The sequence below is a fragment of the Poecile atricapillus genome, chromosome 1, assembly GCF_030490865.1.
Source record: "Poecile atricapillus isolate bPoeAtr1 chromosome 1, bPoeAtr1.hap1, whole genome shotgun sequence".
NCBI classification, from domain to species: Eukaryota; Metazoa; Chordata; class Aves; order Passeriformes; family Paridae; genus Poecile; species Poecile atricapillus.
Window position 1 is genome coordinate 35,098,307 of NC_081249.1, and position 20,707 is coordinate 35,119,013.

The following is a 20,707-nucleotide window of genomic DNA, read 5'->3' on the forward strand; positions in this document are numbered from 1 at the left end:
ACTGAATCCAAGTCAGCTGCACATAACCAGCTACATTCTAAATCACACTGTGTGCCACTGTACTGATTATTATCCAGTCAATAACCAGTGCATACCTGGCAATTGAAGAACCAGAATCTGGGGGCAGTGTATTTTTCATACATGGCCCTCAACACAGCTCAGCACAAGGGTCAAATACAAAACTCAAAACTATTTTGCTCTGACTAAAGAAAAAGCAAGCCTGCCATGGGCAGCATTATTAGGTGTCCTGGTGTGCTTAATGTTGGGTAACTTTTCCTGAGGAAAAACAATGAAAGGGAGTGCGTGGCTTAAGAGAAGGCAGCGGTACTTGAGCATTCATGTCTGGTATTAAAACCTGGGACCAGAGTTTAAGCCTCGTAGTCTCCTTTCAGAGCCCCGTTCAGTTCGCAGGCAGGCTGCACGGCAGCGGACAGGGCTCAGCTGCACGACGAAGCCCCACTCCTTCATCTCGGCCCACAGTGAAAGCCCAGGTCCCGGCCTCAGCCGACCGGCCCCGGTGCTATTCCGCCGCCGCAGCTGGAAGGAGGGACCCCGGGGCGCGGCGACCGGAGCGCGCTGGGGCGGTGGCCCGGCCCCGGGGCGGTGCCGCTCTTGCCGCCGCTGGAAGAGCTGCGGCTGTATTGGGAGCGGCTGTCAGGAAGCGGGTGCTGTGTGTTTGGGTGTGTGGGGTAGGCAGCCATGAGGCGGTGGACGCTCCTTCTCTTGCCGGTGCTCGTCGCCGTCCTGATCTCCGTCAGAGGTGAGGAGGGGTGGGAGTTGAGGAGCGCTCCCCTGCCCGGAGCCCCTGGGGCGGGGGCCGAGCGCTGCCGCTCCGCACGGAGCCGGGGCAGCAGGGCGGGTCGGCGAAGCGGTCCCTGGCTGGCCGTGTCTGTCTGTCTGCCCAGACCGGGGAAACAGCGCTCTCTCCTTCCAGCCTTTTTATTTTTATTTTTTTCTTTCTTCTCATTTAACTCGCTGGAAAAGTATTCCTGACTTTTCTGCCCGCCTTCCGCTCTGGAAACGGACTGATTTATGCTCTGCGGTGAATACGGGGTCCCCGCCCCAGCTGGGCCCTTGAGTGCAGGGTTGTTCTCGAAGAAGATTCGAAGGGGGTTTCGGGTGCTGGGGAGCTCGGTTGGAGCACAGCTTCCATTTTAGGAAAGAAAGCGGAGTTCCGGCAGTCCCAGAACAGCGGATAGTTACTCACCAGAAAGTCTGCCATCACACGACAGCCTTTAAAAAATAATTATGGCAAAACCACAGAATGAAACACACTAGTATGTTTTCTGATAAGCTTCTCGTTGCTTCATTGTGTATCAGGGACGATTTTCCTGAACCGTGATCAAAAAAGTCTGTATGTAATAGCACGTTGGTATTTGGTCAAAAGAAACATTTGGGAGTGGAGAAAGTAGCAAAGTCCCCAGTACCACGTTTTTGTTTTTTCCAGGCGGAGGACTGCTGAACTGGAATATGCAGTCCAAACTGTCATTTCCCATTTATATGACTTGGTTTTAAGACATTTCTTTCTTCTTGTACTATGTTAATAAGCATACTTGCTGCTGTGCCTAGTTTGTTTTTTTTTTTTTCTTTCAGGTACTTTGTAAAAACAACACTTCAAATCTTAAATATCTACCTCTTCACTGTGAAAGAGAAGGAAAAATACATGTTCCTAATGTTGATTGGAAGCTGTAGATAGTACACGCATGATGCCTGATAAGCAGTTTGACAGCAAGGCTGCTTGAAATTCAGTTCTTCTGTGACCCTATTGTGGTCTTGATTTGTAGGTTAGAAGAGTTGAGCTCTTTGAAAAATAGTACAGTTTTAGAGAAATTTTGCTTTAAAACTGACAGATGACACAGGCTGCTTACATTTATCATCTTACTCCTTGTGTGGAAAATTTTCTGCAAGCAGTCCTAGTGGTTGTGGACAACAAGATCTTTGCTGTGGTGCTCTTAACACGTGGAAGTATTTAGGGCCACTGAGAAACAGTCTTCCTAAACTTTTTGCCAAGAAGTGTGGAGATGAAAAGAGATGTCTGGATTGTGCTTTACTGGAGGGAAGGAGCACAAGTGTCTCTAGGGGTTTTGTTTTGAATTCTGAGGAAAATGATACTACATTTTAAACTGATCGCTTTTAGAAAGCTAGTTAATTTATATGTGTAGTGGTTAATGTCAATAATGCAGCCTAAGTAGATAGGTTATAATTAGTTTGGACACTTTTTCCTTAAACAAAATGTGTAAGAATTTGAGAAATGCTGAGATTGTCAGCATGGAGAGGGTGGGGCCCTCCAGGGGAATTTCAGATTTGTGCTCATGCAAATCTTAAATGACAAAAGAAAAACCTCAATTATATGCTTTTGAAAAACTTAATTTCACTGTTGGTGGGCTGTCTGTAGTGTGAAGTTACAGAACTGCTATAGAAAGTTAAGGGTCTTGCTTTATCAGCAGTTCAGCTGTCATGCAACTGTGTGGAGGTGACTGGTTTCACTGGGACTGTCTGCTTCCATGATTCAAGCAGAAGCATCTGTGCTCTGGACTAATAACTTCTTATGGGATCATCCATTTTAGGCACAGGAAAGTTGCTAGTGTTAAATCAGTATTCAATATATCAACAAGGATTTGAATGTATTATTGAGCAAGGGTGAACTCTGTTATTTGAGCTTGCTTAGAGCTCACAGTTTTAACGTCAAAACTGCTATTTAAGTGTTGTCCTGTGTGCCAAGTATGAACTCTGCCAGTCTAGCAAAGCTGGAATTTAGATACCGTTGGGGCTGTATCCATAAGAAGACTGAATGTGAGTTTTTCTATCACCAGTTTCTATAGGCAGTCTGGCAGGATCTCTGTTTCTCTTCTTCCTTTTTTTGGTCTGGTGCCCATCGAGGCCTGCACTGAGATGATTCAGCTTGATAAATCAGCAGATGACTAATCTGCATTGAGTTTGCTCTGCAGAGTGTTTGATGGGTGTTCCTGCCAGCACAAGGGAGTGGCAGGCCTAGCATGGGATAGTGGAAGTGAGGTGGAAACAAGGGAGGAAAGGGCAGAAGGCTTCCTGCTGTGGCTGGCTGTGTGGTGTGAGACCAACTCACCCATCTTATACTTGCAAAATCATCACGTTAGCCCAGTGTCTAATTTGAGGCATGTGGTTTTCAAAATACAATGCAAATAAAAGCATTAGGCAGCATGACTTCTGTACAATGTGTATGAAGACCACAGCAGATGAATCAAACAAAATTCCTTGCATGATACTCCATACATGGATTTGATGATCTTAGAGGTCTAAACCAATCTTAATGAGTCTCAGTAATTCTGCACATGATGAACAGCAAAAAACTGCTGCATTCAGATACAAGGCGCAGAAGTCTCCCTTATCTACCGTAGAAAATGAAAAGCTGTTTGCTTACTGAGGATCTGGAGTTTGGACTGGGATGTATGGTTTAAGTATCTGTTGCAAGAATTGGGAAGAGCTTGAATTGAAACACAGTTTCCAAAAGGACACCCAGAGGTGAGCAAAATACAGGCTGGAAAATGAGGTATCCATATTGTAAGATCAGTAGCCTGAGGTGAAGTGCAGGTGGAGATTCCTTCTTTCTAAGACCTCTGTAACTAGAGGGTCCTGAGCAAGGGAAGGAAACACTTGTGCTCCTGACTTCTTGCCAAAGCAACTCAGAGTTGAGATGACTAGTTGGATGAATGATGGTGAAATGATACTGTCTGTAATCCAGTAGACGGAGCTTTCAGCTGGGACAGGGAGGTGCTCCAGGGACTCCTGGAAACTGAACTCTAGCATTGTTTGCCTTTTAAATCTGATTTTTAAAACCCAAACAAAACCAATAATAAGCCATCAAACCACCACATAGTTTTCATTTGAACAATTTCAGTAGCAGCGCTAGAGTGGCATACATGGTAGCATGAACTTTAAAAATTAAGCAGTTAATTCTCCATCTTTCTATTTTCTCTAATGTGAAATGACTAATCATTTTTTAATGTGGTGTTATATAAAATGGCCACTGCACTGTTATATCAAAATTATGTCACTGCAACCGTCCTTAAGCTTTCCTTAAGCTTTAACTGTTAGTTACAGTGATTTAACTTGGCAAGAGTTAAGTGTGACTCAGCCTACTGCCATCTAGCCAAGACCAGTATTTTCCTGATGTTACTCTGGTTCATATGATTGGGTCTCCTGTGCTTGAGACTCTTGCCTGCTTTAACTCTTGTTGTCTTGAACTTCTTACTGCAATCACCTTGAATTTCATCAGGTGTCAGCTGTGTTAGAAAATGCAATGATAATAGTAGTCATTGGTTAAGACCATTTTGACAGAAGCATTCCACTTTCTTCTAGCCTTATGCAAACTGCTTTTGCATGCTCTGGCACAGGAACCTGCTCTTTGGAGTCTAGTAAAAATGTTTTGAGAGAATGTTATGAGCGAAACAGTCTCAACTCATGGAACCTTTACTTAAATTAGCTTACTGTCAATTAACACCAACTTCTAATCATGGGTTTGAGAACTGAGAGAAAAAAATTGATCCATCAAACCCTAAAGGACCTCCCTCTTCCCTTCTTTAATTCTAAGCCCAAACAACCCTACCCACTCTATATCAGCTTCCCTGGTTTTCACTGCAGGTTGTGCTCAGCCCATTTTCTGCTCCTTTGCTGGGATAACATGCAGAGCAAGAAGGTTGTAATGAGCTTAATGGTGTCTTTCTGCTGCTGCTTCTTGCTGATCTTCCTCTGCTTGTCTTTGCTTTTCAGTGTCCCACCCACTATGAAGGTCACTTATGGTCCCTCAGGGCTGCCCCTGTTCTGTTGCAGGTAGTCCTGGTGTGAGTGGCCACAGTACCTCCAGGAGGTCTCCTGTTGGCATGGAACCTCTACTGCCCTGAGCACATCTACAGCCACATGTTCCCTCTGCAGTCTCCCTCTGTGAGTCTCTCAAGCCATGTCTTCCTGTGTCTTCTGTCCCTGTTGGCTGACTCTTTATGTGTGCTCCAGCAAGAATACCCTGTGCTCCTGAGACCAGTTGAAGGTTTGGTGTTGTTGGGGTTTAGGATTTTTCCTCTTCTTTCTTTCTCTCATGGGATTTTGTCCCATCTGTCACTAAGAAACCGTAACGACTGATAAACTTAGGAGAGAGGAACAAGTTTCCACAGGAAGGGTGCAGCTGTCTACTCTCTTAGCTGAGTGATTTCTCTTGGAGGGGAAGAGCTACCACAAGAATTGATCTGGGGAAAAAGGGGCCTAGAACAGCTCTTAGTCCTCTTGCTCTCTCGACTTTGGAGGAGGATGGTCGAGCCGCTGCTTGGTGGGGGAATTCGCCCAGCCCGGCTCTATTTTCTCCTGCCATGGGTGCGCCTTTGCTCAGGAGAGGAGCCATTGAACTGGGACCTTACTGTCACCCTGCCTCACTGGAATGGACCTTTTCCATCTGCTCGGATGCTTCAGGGTAAAAAAACTAAGACCCCAACCCTCTGCCCCTTCCCGGAGGGTGTGTCTCCCTGGCTGCATGCGGCAGCTGCTGCGGAGGAGCCCGCCTGCCGCTGCCCAGCCCTGCTGCTTTCCGCTGCTGCCTCGGGCTTTTTCGCTGCTCTCTAACCCACACCCCCTTCCTGCTGGGACACCCCATAGCCCCTGAAACAGCTGTGGCGTTTTTGCTACCTCTTGCTTAATACTAGCGGCGGCTCCGGGACTCCTGCAGGCCCATTTCGCCGTCCCGCCCATCCGCCCTCAGGGCGTGAGGGAGCCCGCGGCACAGCGCCCCCTGCCGGCCGCGCCCGGAGCTGCAGCCAGGGGAAATGCCCGCGGCCGGGAAGGGTCGCTGGCTCCTGCTCTGCTTGCGGCCGCTGCCGGTGCGGTTGTTTGTATTGTTATACACACACGTACCACCAAAGAACTGTTACTCCTTTCCCCATATCTTTGCCTGTAATCCCCTTAATTTCAAAGTTATAATAATTCAGAGGGGAGGGGGTCATATTCTCCATTCCAAGGGAGGTTCCCACTTCCCTTGGCAGATATCCATCTTCCAAACCAAGGCAGGTGTGCATTAGCAGTGTCCGTGCCACCGTGACATGACTGTAAGTGGCACAGGACAGTTCATGGCCTCTTCCCAGACAGGGCAGCCTGCTGGCGAAACCCTGCCAAGTTCATGTCCTGTTCTTTCATTGACCAATGCAATAGAACCACAGTATGGTTTGGATTGGTAGAGACCTTAAAATTGGAATCATCTGCTATGGGCCTAGACACCTTCCATGAGACCACGTTCCTCAAAGCCCCATCCAACCTGGACATTTCCAGGAATGGATCATCCATGCAACATGTTCTTGAGCAACATGTACCCAGGAATTGTTTGGACATAAACCTTCAAATACCTACATCTTGTGTCTCCAAAACACATGGTATGGTTTTGAAGTAAATTAAGACTATTTATGGTACATAACAGCGCATATATAATTTTTTAATCATTTTTTCAAAGGCTGCCTAGTAGGTAATTCCTGGTCCTCAAGTGAAAAGGACTTCTTCCTTAGGGATTTCAATTGTTGCAGGAGGATAGACACAACCTTGTGTCCTAATTCTGATGTCCAAGGGGCTGGCTGGTACTTTATCACCCAGTTGAAATTGTGATAAATGGCTTTTTGTGGGAATGCTATGATGAGTTCCTACATTTGTATTAACTGGCTTCATAGAGTTGAGATACCCTCTTCCTGGAGTGCCATTTCAAGTGAGATGTACAGCTCTACCTTTCTAGATGCCAAGGGATTAGAAGGTATATGATACACCTACTCTGCTCCACAGTCTACCCCTCATTCTTCGACAGCTGTGGTTTTGAAATGATTACTGCTAAGACTAGCCAAGGCTGTATTCCATCATGCCAACACACACATATATTGTGCTTAGGATGCCACCTATATTGTCTTTCCAAGTAGAAAATCTTCTAGCAACTCTTGTATGACTTTGCTGCTGCACAGACTGGTGTTGTAAAGATAAAGGGGGCTGATCTACTTTCCAGGCTTCTTCAAACTTCCCTTTCTCCCATGACAAACTTTTACTGTTTCAACATTCATACTTTTCATGCATGTTCTTTTGTTCCACTGATTTCACACAGCTTGATTTCTTGCACTATGGCTTCCTGAGACAAGTCTGAAATGTGTTTTCTTCCTCAGTACATGAGCAGAAATTTCATGGACCTACCTGGTTAAAAATAGCTTTCCTTTATGCCCACACCATAAGCCTCCCTGGCTAACTGCTGAGCCTGGTTACTGTGCTTCTTTAACGACCTTTGAATTCAGGTATTCTTATTTACATCATGTGTTCATGTAGATGTTTCTCTGAGTAGCTGTTGTGTTACTTTCCATTCTTCTGATGCTGAAAATGTTTTTTCTCACTGCTGCTGATGAACATGACACCAGGTTTTGAGCCATTTCTGCACTACATTATTGAGCACTCAGGAGGCTGTGTGTACATATTCTCAGGGCCACTGAGGCTCCCAAGCATGTTCTAAGGTGAAAAAAGGCCATTACTTCTGCAAATTCATGGCAGCCTCTTCAGCATATAACATGACGTACACTGGGGCATTTTATAGCCTGAGGAGTTCAGCCTTCATGCTGGCTTTAGATTAATCATTCAGGTTGGGGAAAGACAAAGATTACGTGGTGCTCATTACTTAGTACTGTTTTGATAGTTTTTTCTTCAGTCAATATATTGTCAATACAGTAGAAAAATTCTCCAGAGATGTTGCCTTGAACCTTTGTGGATGATGCCATGTAAGATGGTAGGGCTGCACTCCTACCCCTTTTAACAGCCAGTTTCAGATATATTGCACACCATTGCAAGTAAAGGCAAACCCAAAGCTAGTGTTTGGAAGGTTGCTTGGTATCACACAAGGTAGTTTTAGTTTATTTTTGATTTTAAAAACTAACATTGTTTCTCTGTATGTTTGTAAATTCTAGTCTGGGAAAGATTTCCCAGGTCACTGAAGAAAATTTGTTCCTTCCTTTCCAACAGTTTTCACCTGTTGAAAATAAATGCAGTGATAATCATCAAAAGTTCCTTTTAAACTGGTTTAGTCTCTGCATTTGATATGACTGTGAAGCCCAGAATAATAAGATCCAGAGTATTTTTTACAAAGGTTTCCAAGAAGTCATAAGGCAAATTCCTGTGAAAGGCCAAGAACTTATTCCTTTGTGGTATAAGGCCTGTTTATAGTAGTTTTCCTAAATCTGAACAGGTATTTTAGATGTAGAACAGTGTCTTTAAAATGTATAGTTGTCATGCCAAATGCAGGAGTAATTCAAACATGTTTTGGGAAAAAGATTATTTTGAAGAAAAACATTTCTATTTTAAGTTGCGTCTGATCACACATCATCATTGGCTGCATGACAAATGCATTTGGTTTATTATGTGCACATTTTCATCACTTGTGAAGTGTCCACATGCTATAAACATCTAAAAATGACATCCTTACTTGTAAAAGGAGGGCCTCTTGATTGGGGCAATGGTTAGTTAAATGCAGATGTTAATTCTGCCCTACTTTTCTCATAGCTTGCATCCTGTAAAACTCCCATTGGATCTCTTCTTCCTTCCAAATTTTTCACAGGAAATAGTATCCATTTCTTGATGTGAGTAAAGTATCCACAAAGCTCATTTCGCTCTGAGCCCAGGAGTTTTAATCATGGTAAAATCAAACTTTGTTTTTAGGATAGCAGTTGTTCTTTCATCGATTAAAAATTAAACTCAATATACAAGTTAATCTTTCCATGAAATAGAAGATCTTTTTGATTAAACACCTATCAGTTTAATTGGTAAAAATATGATTTTTATTATAAAACTGTCTCTGCATATTTTTTTTGCTTAACCACAAAAAAAAAGTTGCTTGTATATTTTCTGTTTGTGAAGAAATCTAACATAAAATGAAAAATATTTAAACTCTGATATTTCCAGGAAATCCAAGTGATGTTGGTAGGATTACTGTTTTTATGACTGACACAAAAATATTACACTCTAAACCTTCTTTTCCTGGAAAAAGTGAAGCAAAAGTGTTTAGACTTATATTTGGCCACCACTTCTTTCATTCCCTGTGATTTGGAGCAGAAGAGTAATCTATGTGAAAAGGACAGGAACTAGTGGTGATAGTAGCAGTAGTAGAATGGGATGTGGTAAATAAAAGGTGAGGCAAATGTGTTGGGTACTATACAGTTTTTATTAGAGCTGATGCTGTTGTTGGACAAACTAGACAGCTCTAGAGTCACGCAAGTCCTTGTTAAATTTAGAAACAAGAAGTTTCAGGATAAGCTTTGGGGGAGGAGCTTGCAGAAGCCTATGAAGAAAGCTTTTAGATAAGGCTGTATTTTTCTACATTTTATATCATTATCTTTCAATCTAGTGATTCTTCCCTCACCTCCAGCTACCCATACTTGTCTGTATTTTTTCTCTTCAACACCAGAAATGCCTTCCTGCCTACTCTGTGTTTCTCATTCCATCCTGGATGCCGGCTATCTTGCAATTGGATCCCAAATTCAGTAGTTAATTCACCATCTATCCCCTGCTCTCTCCCTCCCCAAATGTGGCAAATGGTTATTGAGACATCTCTTTTTCACCTCAGAGCTGTCACTGCTTGTCTTAGCCAGCTACTTTGCAATCTGATTTACAATATTTGTATTGTAAATCACCGTTCTCATAAAAAACTTTTGTTTTTCCTTTTTTTTAATTTTGCCTTCTATGAAAGTCAGCTCTTTTCTTTGTATACTAAGCAGAGATGTGGACCTTTTTTCCCCAGACTATAGGCAGGACTTGTGATTCTGAAGTTTGTGGCTGTAGTGAGCTGACAACTCTCTGCATCCAGATTTCTTCCTCTCTCTCTCCTTCCTCTTCTCTGCTGCTGTTACTTCTACTCCTATCGCTTTGTATCTTTGTCACTGGCTCCATTGCCAGTCCTATATCCTGGCACAGCTCCTGCAGTTTGCAATTCTTACCTGTTCTGCATCCATTCCCATTGCTTTCCTGTGGTGTCCTATGAAATTATTAAATTTCTAATAAATGAGTAAATTCATAGTGCAAACTGAAGTCTGGCATGTGTTATGGCAGCCTAACACTGGAACATAAAATCTAATTTGATTTTAGGAGGTGATACAGAATCAAAGTGAAGGTGATGAAAATAATTCTTAGAGTGGACATGGAGAAGTCTTGTTAAAGGTTTTGTCTAAATATATCAGTAGTACTTTCACAAGATCCACTTAAACTGGAAGTGCTTGCATTTCCACTGGGAACACATTCCAGCTGTTTTGCAGGGCACATGAACACACTGAAACTACTAAGAACATAGTCTTGGTGCAAAAGGGAAGACTTGCCTTTTTTCTCAAGTACTGAAGGATAGGATGTTAAAAGGAAAACCTCTCAACCGTTTTTTAAATAAGGAACAAAACTTAAATCATGTTTCTGGCTTGCCATATATTTGTGCCAACTCCTGTGATTCAAATCATTGCAAACACTGTACTGAGTCTGGTTTCCTCGACTCACACCTTCCCCACAGGAAACCCTCATCATAAAACCCAAAGTTGTCCTCCTTCTTTTAGTACAAGAGGTTGTAGCTCATTTCAAGTACACAAATTGAAAAGCCTGGAGAGTCATTTTAGCCATAACTGAACAAGCCACAATGAAAATAGAGTCTGGAAAAACAAGGTCAATTTTACAAAAATTTTACTGTTCAGTTAATGTTTCTGGTTAGATTAAAGATTTTGTTTGGACTTTACTACTAGGATACAAAATGTATTGAGTTAGTAAGAATTGTGGAGAGGAAGGTAAAAGAAACAAGCTGTGAAATTGTCATCTTACAAGTATCAGCAAACAGGGGTTCTGCTTACTATGAATCTTCATTTCAGTGTGCTGCTATAAAACTGCAGTATTGATCTGGCTCTGTATGCATTGCAAGTGTATATTTCAAAGTATGTAAGATAGATTCATTGTGGCTTGTTCATTTATGGCTAAAATGACTCTTCAGGCTTTTCAGTTTGTGTACTTGAAATGAGCTACAACCTCTTGTACTAAAAGTGTTTTACTGATTTGGGATGAACGGAAAAGGCATCCAGCCCTTGATGTCATGCCCCGGATATCACACAATTGCCATGAAAACACTTCTCCCTTTCTCTGCACTAGACTGGGCAGTACTGAGCTGTGGAAATGTAGAGGTTTGACTGTTTGTGTGCGCTTTGAGGTACATATTTCAGGCCAAGAGGCTTCATGGATGTCAGTCAGAAAGATTCTTGTCAAGAACTGCTGAAGCTATTGCTAGATGTAAGTGCACAAAACCTCGAGAAGTAACAGGAGTCCTCAACACTGCAAGAGGGAGAGGTGCTGACGTACTGGCTTTGACCTTTGCAGGATGTTATGAAAGTTTGCAGCAGACCCTTGCAGACTTAAGGAGCAGAGCTAGGATGCAAAATGCAGCATTGCAAGAGTAAATATTTGTGTGCATCAGGTATCCTAGCCAAACTGCGCCATCCTGAATGTGGTTTTACACAGGGTTCTTGTAGCTTTCAAATGCTGAATATAACACAATTTGTTTGACCAGTCACTGACACTCACAGTACTGAATACTAATCACAGTAAAATTTGGAAAGCATGTATATTTTTTACTGCTTTTAAACTAATCCAGATGTTCTTAGAATCAGATTCACTTTATTTAATTATCTATGATGCCAGCCAATACTGTGAGGGTTTCCAAGAGGTGTTAGAGGGGTTAGGATGCTGACATTTAAGTTGGTCACCCAGGCATATATTTTATTATCACTAAGCATCTAATAAAGTCAGCATTTACAGGGCTGAGCTGTCCTTTGGTTTCTTTTACTTTAGCATGATCAATACCAAAGAGTCCAGTAAAATTCTACTACCATATTGCATTGTAATATAAAATGTGAACTAATATACTTGTATGCTACAAAAAATGATGGATATAATAGTTAGGGAAGGGAACTTGCATAACAAGAGTAAATGTGAGCTTTGTGATCAGAATTAACATGGTTATGGAAATTTAGGGTATATGAGTAGTAGCTGCAAGGCTTGTCAGCTTTGTGAAAGCTTAGAGTCCTGTCTGTTGAACAGCTTAAACTTGGAAGCTGTAGACTGTGAGCAACATATAATTAAAGAATTTTGGTGTCTTAGGCTTATAAGAAATGAACTGACATTTCTTAGGCCAAGACAGAACTTCAGAAGTGTCTGAATGCAAAACAGGTGTGCAGTGCCTTCTTAGTCTTGGTGAGATTTGAGAACAGGTTTTCCTAAGGCTGCTTTGGAGCTCCTGATCCAACCCCATTACCACAGAGGCAGTGGTGGAGATCAGAGGGGTCTTGGACTGTTGTAAGCCTCCCTAGAGGAAAATGATTACACTGAGACCTGGGAAGAGGGGCAGGGCTACTTCTTGCCTGCTCCAGGGGGTGAAGGACAGGGCAGGTGTCAGCAGGTGCTCTGTTGATGCAAGAGAAGGCAGTGGCAGCAGTGGCTCTGGGGCTGGCCTTGATGACATCGAGTAACTTCATGTTTAATGCACAGAGTGACATCAGCATGGTTTAGGGTTGCTATGAGGAAGGTGCCATGAACTCAAGACCAGTCACCTAGAAGAGTGAACATTTCAGCATTCAGGAGCAAGAACTAAATAAGCTTTAAATAACTAAGCAAGGTAATTTAATCAAACATCTGTGGCCTTTGTCAAGGGTATGCTGCACACGGATGTAGACGGGCCCATGCTTCTGTCTGCGAGTTGTATATCGCTTTAGTCCCTGAATTGACAGAAAAGGTAACTTAGTAATCATTAAAATGCTCACTAAATTTAGTAGTGCATTTATGTTTGGTAGGGGCTATTTCACACAGGTGAAATAGCAATAAGCATAGTATATGACACTTGTGGTCTTGAATTGTGGTCAGGCCCTCCTGAAATTACAGATAAGAAAAAAATAAACAATCAAATAAATACATCCAGTGACTTTTGATTGCTTGCCATGTGGAGTCAGTACCTTTGTTACATTTTGCAAAACCCTTTTCCTCTCTTTTTACTTCCCATCCCAGTGCCCCCAAAACTTGTTATTTCTTGGTGGAAGTGCCATGCTTCCATCACCCAAATGTTCTTCTAACAGCTCTTGTTAGTCCAGCTTAGGTTTCTGCTTCCAAATTTCAGGAGACAAGAGTAATGTATTTCAGTTCTGATTTGTAAAAAGAATTGCAGATGGACAGAGTGACTTATTTTATTTGTAATTCTATGTAATTTATTTGTAATTCTATGTATATATATATGTAATTCTGTGACAATGTAGCATACAAAGGAATACAGTCCAGTGGCTGGGATTGGCTCATGTCACAGAACCATGGGCTGCTGAACCTGGGGGACATTTCTAGAGCCCTTTCAGAAGGGTCAGCCACTGCAGGTTGCAGTTGGGTTTTACTTTTTTTGAACATGTGGAGATGGTTCTCTCTGCAGGAAACAACTTTCCTCAAACCACATGTTACAAACCAGTTTAACACAGAATACTGAAAGAAACTAAACTTCTGTGAATAAAATGGATTGGACCCAGAAAGGTTCAAAATATACAAAAAAAATCTAATTAAAACCAAATGAGGTTAGATGCTAAAAAATGATATATTTTATTGAATAGTAAAAGAGGCAAAGAAAGAGAGAGAGAGAGAAAAGTAGGTGTGTGGGGCAGGTGGGGGGACAGGGAGAGAGTCGGAGGTCTTTGGCCATATCACCCTTCTGAGGGCCCCAGCAATGTCTCATTGCCCTGCTCCACCTGGTCTTCTTGGTGGTGAGGGTCCTCTGCCACGACACCATGCCGAAAAGTCTACAATCCCATGGATTAATGCATGTTTGGGCCAGGTGGGAGTGCCCGTGTGCCTCTGAGGGGACTAGGTTTGACACTGCCCCGTGCCGCACTGTGGATCTGTTGCATCATCTGCAGTGCTCTGGTGCAGGGTCTGGGGACCCCTTGAGTTTGCCTTTGATGGGCCATGCCCATCTGCTGTGGACAGGCTTTTCCCTGGGTGAAGGGGCCCTTCAGCTGGGCTCCCTTGCACAGAGGATGGGAATTCAGTTCCTCTGACCAGAGGTTTTATTACCCCACGTATCCCAAACCTCTCTTCCCCCTGACCCTTTGGTCTGTTGGAGCCTGCCAGCTGTAGCCCTGGACTGTGGCCTCCACCCAGAAGATGTTAAGCTTGCTCCCTCTGTGAATGTATTTTTTCTCTCCCTAAACTGGAATTTATCTTATCTCCATCACCAAGCAATTCATTGCCTCAGTCAGCATGCCTGTTCAGGGTGTGGTGGTCTTCTCTGCAGCTTTTGTAATACAGCTTTGCTATAATAGACCGAGGTCCTTCATGAAGGTGCTTAAGCCATAAATTATAACACTTAGTCTCCAAAAGCATGGAATAATACTTCAGCTCTTTCCAAGCTGCCATCAGTGGCAGTGTCTTGGAAGCTCTTTTAATTTTAAGGAGATCTGGGATCTGTGGCTTTTCTGTTTGATATTGTTTTGCCACTGAGTGCTATCACCAAATATCCCAGCTGCAGTTTGGAGGGAAAGTGGTCACATCCATTACGGGCATGAAGAATTACAAACTGTAAGAAATAAACCAGACTGCAGTAGGCGACTCATCCCTGGTTGGGTTGTGATTAACATGTCATATATTTGCTTTTATTCTCACTGCTGGATTGAAAGGACTCACAGGAGTTCTTAGTTTTGCATAGTTCTCTTTTACCCCTTCTTATAAGCAGCCCAGCATTTGGCAGGACTGTTGCCATCATGTTATTTTTCTAGCTTTGCAACTGACTCAGTTTTTCTGTGTGCTTTCTGCTGATTTAGAACTATTCATTCTGTCCTCTCATTCCTATGTCAAATCCTCCCTTGAAAAACTGTTTATAGTACGTAAAAGCTCTAAGAGCTCCACTGTATTTTCCTACTTTCTATACCTTAAAGTGGCAACAAAAGTTGCCTAGCCCACGTGACGCTTTTAAGCAAGCAAAATTCCCCAGACTGTGCCTCAAAATGAGTTTTTTTCTTTTCAAAATGCCTTATTTTACCATGTTTTGTTAAAAAACCCCTCATGTTACTCATTATTTAAATAAATAATTTTGAGTAAAATTACAGCCTTGTAGGCATTTCAAAAATATTATGTTTCCATTTTTGAACAGAAGAAACAGTAATTCAAATATTAAACAAGTCTAAAAACTCTTTGCTAGCAGTCAGATCAGGAAAAGAGTAGGCCACTGCTACTTATATACTGTGTTTTTAAGATAGGTGCAAATAAAGTAACTTTTCAGGAAAGCAGCTTTTGTATGACTATACAAAAAGTAAATATGATCATTACTAGGCTTGTCTTATGCATCTCTTTGAAGAAGAAATAAATATTTTTATTTGTTACAGCAGAGATCTGATTTTATTCCCATTGGTTGCATTAGTGAATGATCCTGATGCATGGAAAGCAGACACTCCCGCAGATGTAAAAAATTATCTTTGCTTTTTTTTTGTCTGATTTACAGCTGTTATTCATGTTTGGGGCATATTTCTTTTAGGTAGGAAGGGGTTTCATTTGCTAAACAGAATTTTATGCAAAGTTTTTTTGTTTTCTCTTGTTCTGCAGAGAAACCAAACTTGAAAAGCAGCATCGATAGGTGGGTACAGGGTTTGAAAAAAGCAGTGGGATTTAATTTCATGAGACTTTGGGCAGGGCTAATTGCAAACTGCTGCTTAGCAGTGGGAGTATCAGCATTGCTTGGCATAGAGATCTTGCCTGCAAACCTCTGCAATGGCTGAGAGGAAAGAATCCAGTTTTAAGTACTTCCAATAGCTGCCTACCTGTGTGTACTTTTCATGTGCCAGGATCTCCATTTGAAGCCTTGAGCGATACAGTCCTTATAGTAAGATATAGAGAACCAAGTCACCCTCCTCACAGATTTTCTATAATTAAACTACCCCTCTTGGTTTTGCCTGCATAGGACATTCAAGAAAATAATAGTCTGAATGTGAGCTGAGCAGTAGAAGTCTTCTATTCTAGGTAACTAATGGTGGTGGGGCAAAACCTGGATTGAAGTCAAGTACTGGTAAGCTTAAAAACAATCGGAAGGGATGCAGTGTCTATGTTCTCTTATTCAAAGTGTTTCTTGAGCGAGTTCCAATGTGTTGGCCTTTTTGCATTTTCTACAGCTTTTCTTATAATTAGGTGTTGAATATTTCTAATCCTTGTGTTTTCGGTCCCCTGAGAAGGAGCACAAGACACAGGAGTATAAATTCCAGTTATCCAGTTTCATTCTGGAAGTTGGAGAAGCTGCTTTTTGCCTGGTTGCCTGCATGCTGCCTGTGTGGATACCAATATCCTTGTCCTGCAAGAGGGCTGCCAGACCTCATATACACTCTACAGACATGAAAGGCCTGTTTGAGCTCAAGATTTTTGCATAGGTCACAAAAATAAGGGGCTAAGGAGCACAACAGACACAAGCTTGGCAGTCACAGACCATATGAAATTTAACAAGAGCAAGTGCCAGGTTCCATGCCTGGGATGGGATAATCCTGGTTCTCTGTACAAACTGGAGGACAGGAAGCTGGAAAGCAACCTGCAGAAGGAGACCTGGGGGGGTTGGGTTGATGGCAAGCTGAACATGAGCCAACAGTCTGGCAGCCAAAGAGGCCACTTGTGGCCCGGGGTGCATCAAGAACAGCAGTGGTGGCTGCTCAAGGGAGGGAGGGAGCTGATTGTCCCACTCTGTTCTGCTCGAGTCCTTGTGTGCAGTTTTAGGTGCCCCAAAGCAATAAAGAGATCAAACTATTAAGAGTGTGTCCAAGATGGTGAAAGGCCTCAAGGGTAAAACTTACTGGGAGTGTCTGAGATCACTTGGTTTGCTCAGCCTGGAGAAGAAAAGGCTGAGGGCTGACCACACAACAGCCTTCAGCCTCTTCAAAGGGGAGAAGCAGAGGGGCATGTGCTGTTCTCCTCTCTCTGATTGCCTCCAAAAGGACATAAGGAAATGGAATGAAGCTGCCTCAGAGGAAGTTCAGATTGGACATGAGGAGAGAGTGGTTGGCCACTGGAACAAACAGGAAGGAATTGGGCATGGAACCAAGTCTGACAGTTCAAGGAATGTCTGAATAAGGCTCTTCTCCTTATGGTTTATTTATAGTTAGTCCTGTAAGGAGCAAAGTGTTGGGCTTGGTGATCCTTACGGGTCCCTTCTAACTGGAGATATTCTGTGATGGTAAGTCAGCCACTGATGGAGTAGCAGATACTGTCCAGCTGTGGGATGGAGACAAGATGACTACTGTCATCTGTTTCATAGGTCTACAACTGGAAGACCTGTTGGAACATTCAGGTCTGTGGGTATCCTGTGGTGTGCAAGGCCCTAGGGAGAGAAGGAGGGAAGGAAGCAGAAGAGCCCTGGCATTTTTAGGAAAACAGAATTGAGGCAGTCTATTGCTCAAGTCAGAAAGGTACTTTAATAACATTCATCACAAATCTTCTTTCTTGGTGTGTCATCTAGTACATGTGACTAATGGAGGAACTTTCCAAAGTTCCTGTTCCCTTCTGCAGTGGAATGTGAATATGACTAATTTAATACTGTAGCAGGAAGCATCTGAGAGCAGTGAGAAGTCTTTGCAAAGATCTTTGCACTCTTATTTGCTTACTTGGATCTCTTGAATAGCCTCTAGTTCTTCAGCTATTCAAAGCCTATGTTTGCTCTTTTTGTTTTACATACTGTTTTTCCACACAGCTAACACAAACTATGTTGGTTACAAGGGACGGCCTGAAGATCTGTCTATTGAGATCCAGGTAATTGAGCTACAGACATGAAAAGAAAATAGTGTAGACACTTCTGAAGTATTCTTGAATCTGCCCTTAGGGGCTAGAAATACCTGCTGTATTGTTTTTCACATGCAATACAATATCTGCTTTATTTGTAAATATCTTTGTTTAGACTAAGAAAATGTTCATAAGCTTAGTTGCTCTGTGTGTTCCTTAAATCTGTAGGGAGTGCAGCATATTCTTGCTGAATTTTCCTTCTTGGACCCTGATAGTACCTTTGTTCTAGTTCTGTAGCCTTATCTCTTGTTTCCTACTTTTTTTTCCTGGAACCAGCTGAATCATACTGAGCTTTTCTCCTTTTAGACAACTTTAGTTGGACCTACTCATACCAAAAGTGGAGTGAGTACATTTATAAAAGTAACTGCTTTAAAGACATAGGAAGGTTTGTCATGAACAGTGGAGAAACACCTTTCTGTGCTGGAAAACTGACTTCCAGCACTTTAGAGTGCAGATTATTGTAATGAGTTCTTTAAGCTAAGTTTTGACATTTTTTTGCTACTTTATCTCAAAAAAGTAATATATATGAGGAACCTGATATCTTGCTGCACGGTTGGAAAGCAAAATTTTGGTTTCAGAAGAAAAATTCCAGTCAATAAATTATGGGTTTTTTTTATTGTATTGACTCTCAAATTTGTTTATTCGTCTGTCAAAGCATTTTTTACATGAGCTTGGCAGTCAGCAATCTCATCCTAAATTATTTCTCTGTGAAGCTTATGTGCAAAATCCCGTAAAAGAGCAATATCACTGAAAACACACCCTTTTCCAAAGGTTTCCTCCTCTTGAGGGAAACCACTGCAGCTGAAGCCATTCTGAGTTCCTGGACTAAGTTTCATGCTGGAAATGCCTTATATAGCCTATTTTCTGCTCCAGGTAAAATTTCAGCTCCACCAAAGCATAAAGTTGAGTGTATGGGCTTGTTTTTCCATCTGCCTGACAAGAAACAGGACTCTTGAAATATACACAAACCAGTGTAATGTTCATTGTGTTGGTGATATACCTTTGGGTTTGAGACAGATGGCATTTACAGTTCGTGATGGTCCCTCCTCTGGCTGCTACTCTGGTAGAATGTTTTGAGGAGTGTGCATTTTCAACAGATTACTCTGCCTGCCCTCTTGGAGTTAGACTACCAAATTCTGATCAGGTCCTGTCTTAGGCATGCTTCCCAGAGGACTGTAGCCTGAGAGATGCATGTACCTGAGAACACAAGCAAGATAGAATTCGGGTTTGATGAACAACTATGCAAATGCCTGATAAAATTTCTTATTAGTGCTTCGACCTTTTTTTGCCTGTCAATATGCAGGTTTCTTGGTGTTGTTAGCGTTCAGGAGCACATAATCACAGAATGATTATATGAAGGTGCTTTGTTAAGAGCTCTGGGTGTCAGGGGTACTCATACCCAAATCTGACCCACCTTGGTTTTGAGCTGAACATATTTTATACTCTGTCGTTATAAAACTTGCATGTTAATTATTAAACTTACATTGTTCTATTGTGTACATTGATTTTACCCAAGCATGGATTTCTCCTGATCCCCCTCAAACCCCTAACATAGTTTTTCATGATTCTTTAAACAGTAATTGTGTCTAATCACATCTAACAATTGTATCTTTTATCACATACTGACTACACAGGTGCAGTTTCACATGATCTTAGCAAGCACAAGGCCTAACATTTCCCAGGGCCTACTTTTAACACTTTTCCCAGGGCTTGCCAAGCCTAACTTTCTTTCTAACTCCCCAAATCTCTACGATTTTAAAATCTTTTACTATCAGTGTAGTCTAACCAAAGGAGTAACCTCAGAAGTAACTGGCATTTGTGTCTTAGCACCTGCTAATTTTACAGAGGTTTATAAAATTGTATTGCAAATTGATGTAGACTTCAGATAAATGGCCTGCAAATATTTTGCGTTCTGTGAAGTAGTTTCTCGTGATCTAACACAGCTTGTAGTCTCCACCTGAAATAAGGAACACCAAGTAAAATATCTTCTTGCTTTCTATTCAAGATCTATACCTACTTATTTTATCCAGGAGATTTTAAATGTGCTTTGCTTGTGCACTACAGTAAAGCCACCAATCACTTCTGTTTCCATGAAAGAGCCTGTCACAGACGAGGCAGGCCTGTGTCTTTACTGAGCTGTGAGTAAGGTGGGTTTAGTTCAAATGTTACAGTATGGGAATCACTTCTTAGACTTCAGATTTCAGTTTCTGCTGTAGCAGTTCAGTTGGCCAGAGTGCACACTTTTTTTTTTGTTCCTTTCAGGTTGCTTCCCTATTTAAAAAAAAAAAAAAAAGTCACCAGGTATATAAGCATCCATCACGCCTTGCGTAGTATTAGACTCATGACTTGTCTTAACTTGGTCTGTCACGTAAGTCAAAGGTGCATGTGGTTTGATTTTGATGTTAGTTTTTATTCCTCTCTTCAGACTTTGCAGTAGCTGGTTCTGATCCCTCTTTGGTGGTTATGTTCTTAGAGGAAAAGCCAAACATATAAATGCTTTATGCAGGTATCTTCTGACTTAAGGTAGTTTCTGTCTGGAAATAATTTGTGCTCTGGCTGGCTTGATACTCAGTAGGTAGAAAAAGTCTTCCAGCTTCTATGGAGCTGGAGCGATATATTTGGATGACTTTCTCTTGAATAGCTGATATGTACTTTCAGGCCTTTTTCTTATTCCATGCTTCAGTGAAAGTAGGGATGATGAAAAATTAGAAACACCCCAAGCAGTTTTTTAAGCTATCAACTTATCTTACAAGCCTCTGCTGCTGAGGTCACACCACTACATTCATGCTGTGAAACCAGTTTGTGTCATTGTATTGAGTTGGTGTGTTTGCAGTTGGCTGGGTAAGCAGCAGTAGCTCTAGCAACCACCTTAATACAGCAA

The 20,707-nt window shown here is 42.1% G+C and overlaps 1 protein-coding gene across 2 annotated transcripts in view; it reads left to right on the plus strand.

Annotated features, from left to right (window-relative positions):
- Positions 1–589: 589 nt before the first annotated feature.
- CD99 (CD99 molecule (Xg blood group)) overlaps positions 590–20,707 on the plus strand; it is a 29,834-nt gene continuing 9,716 nt past the window's right edge. Inside the window, exon 1 of one of the 2 annotated variants that reach the window (XM_058861646.1) lies at positions 590–760. In XM_058861646.1, the coding sequence (XP_058717629.1) occupies positions 700–760 (61 nt within the window). In that variant the 5' untranslated portion in view covers positions 590–699. The remainder of the gene's footprint in view (positions 761–20,707) is intronic. The other variant, XM_058861638.1, reaches the window with a different exon arrangement.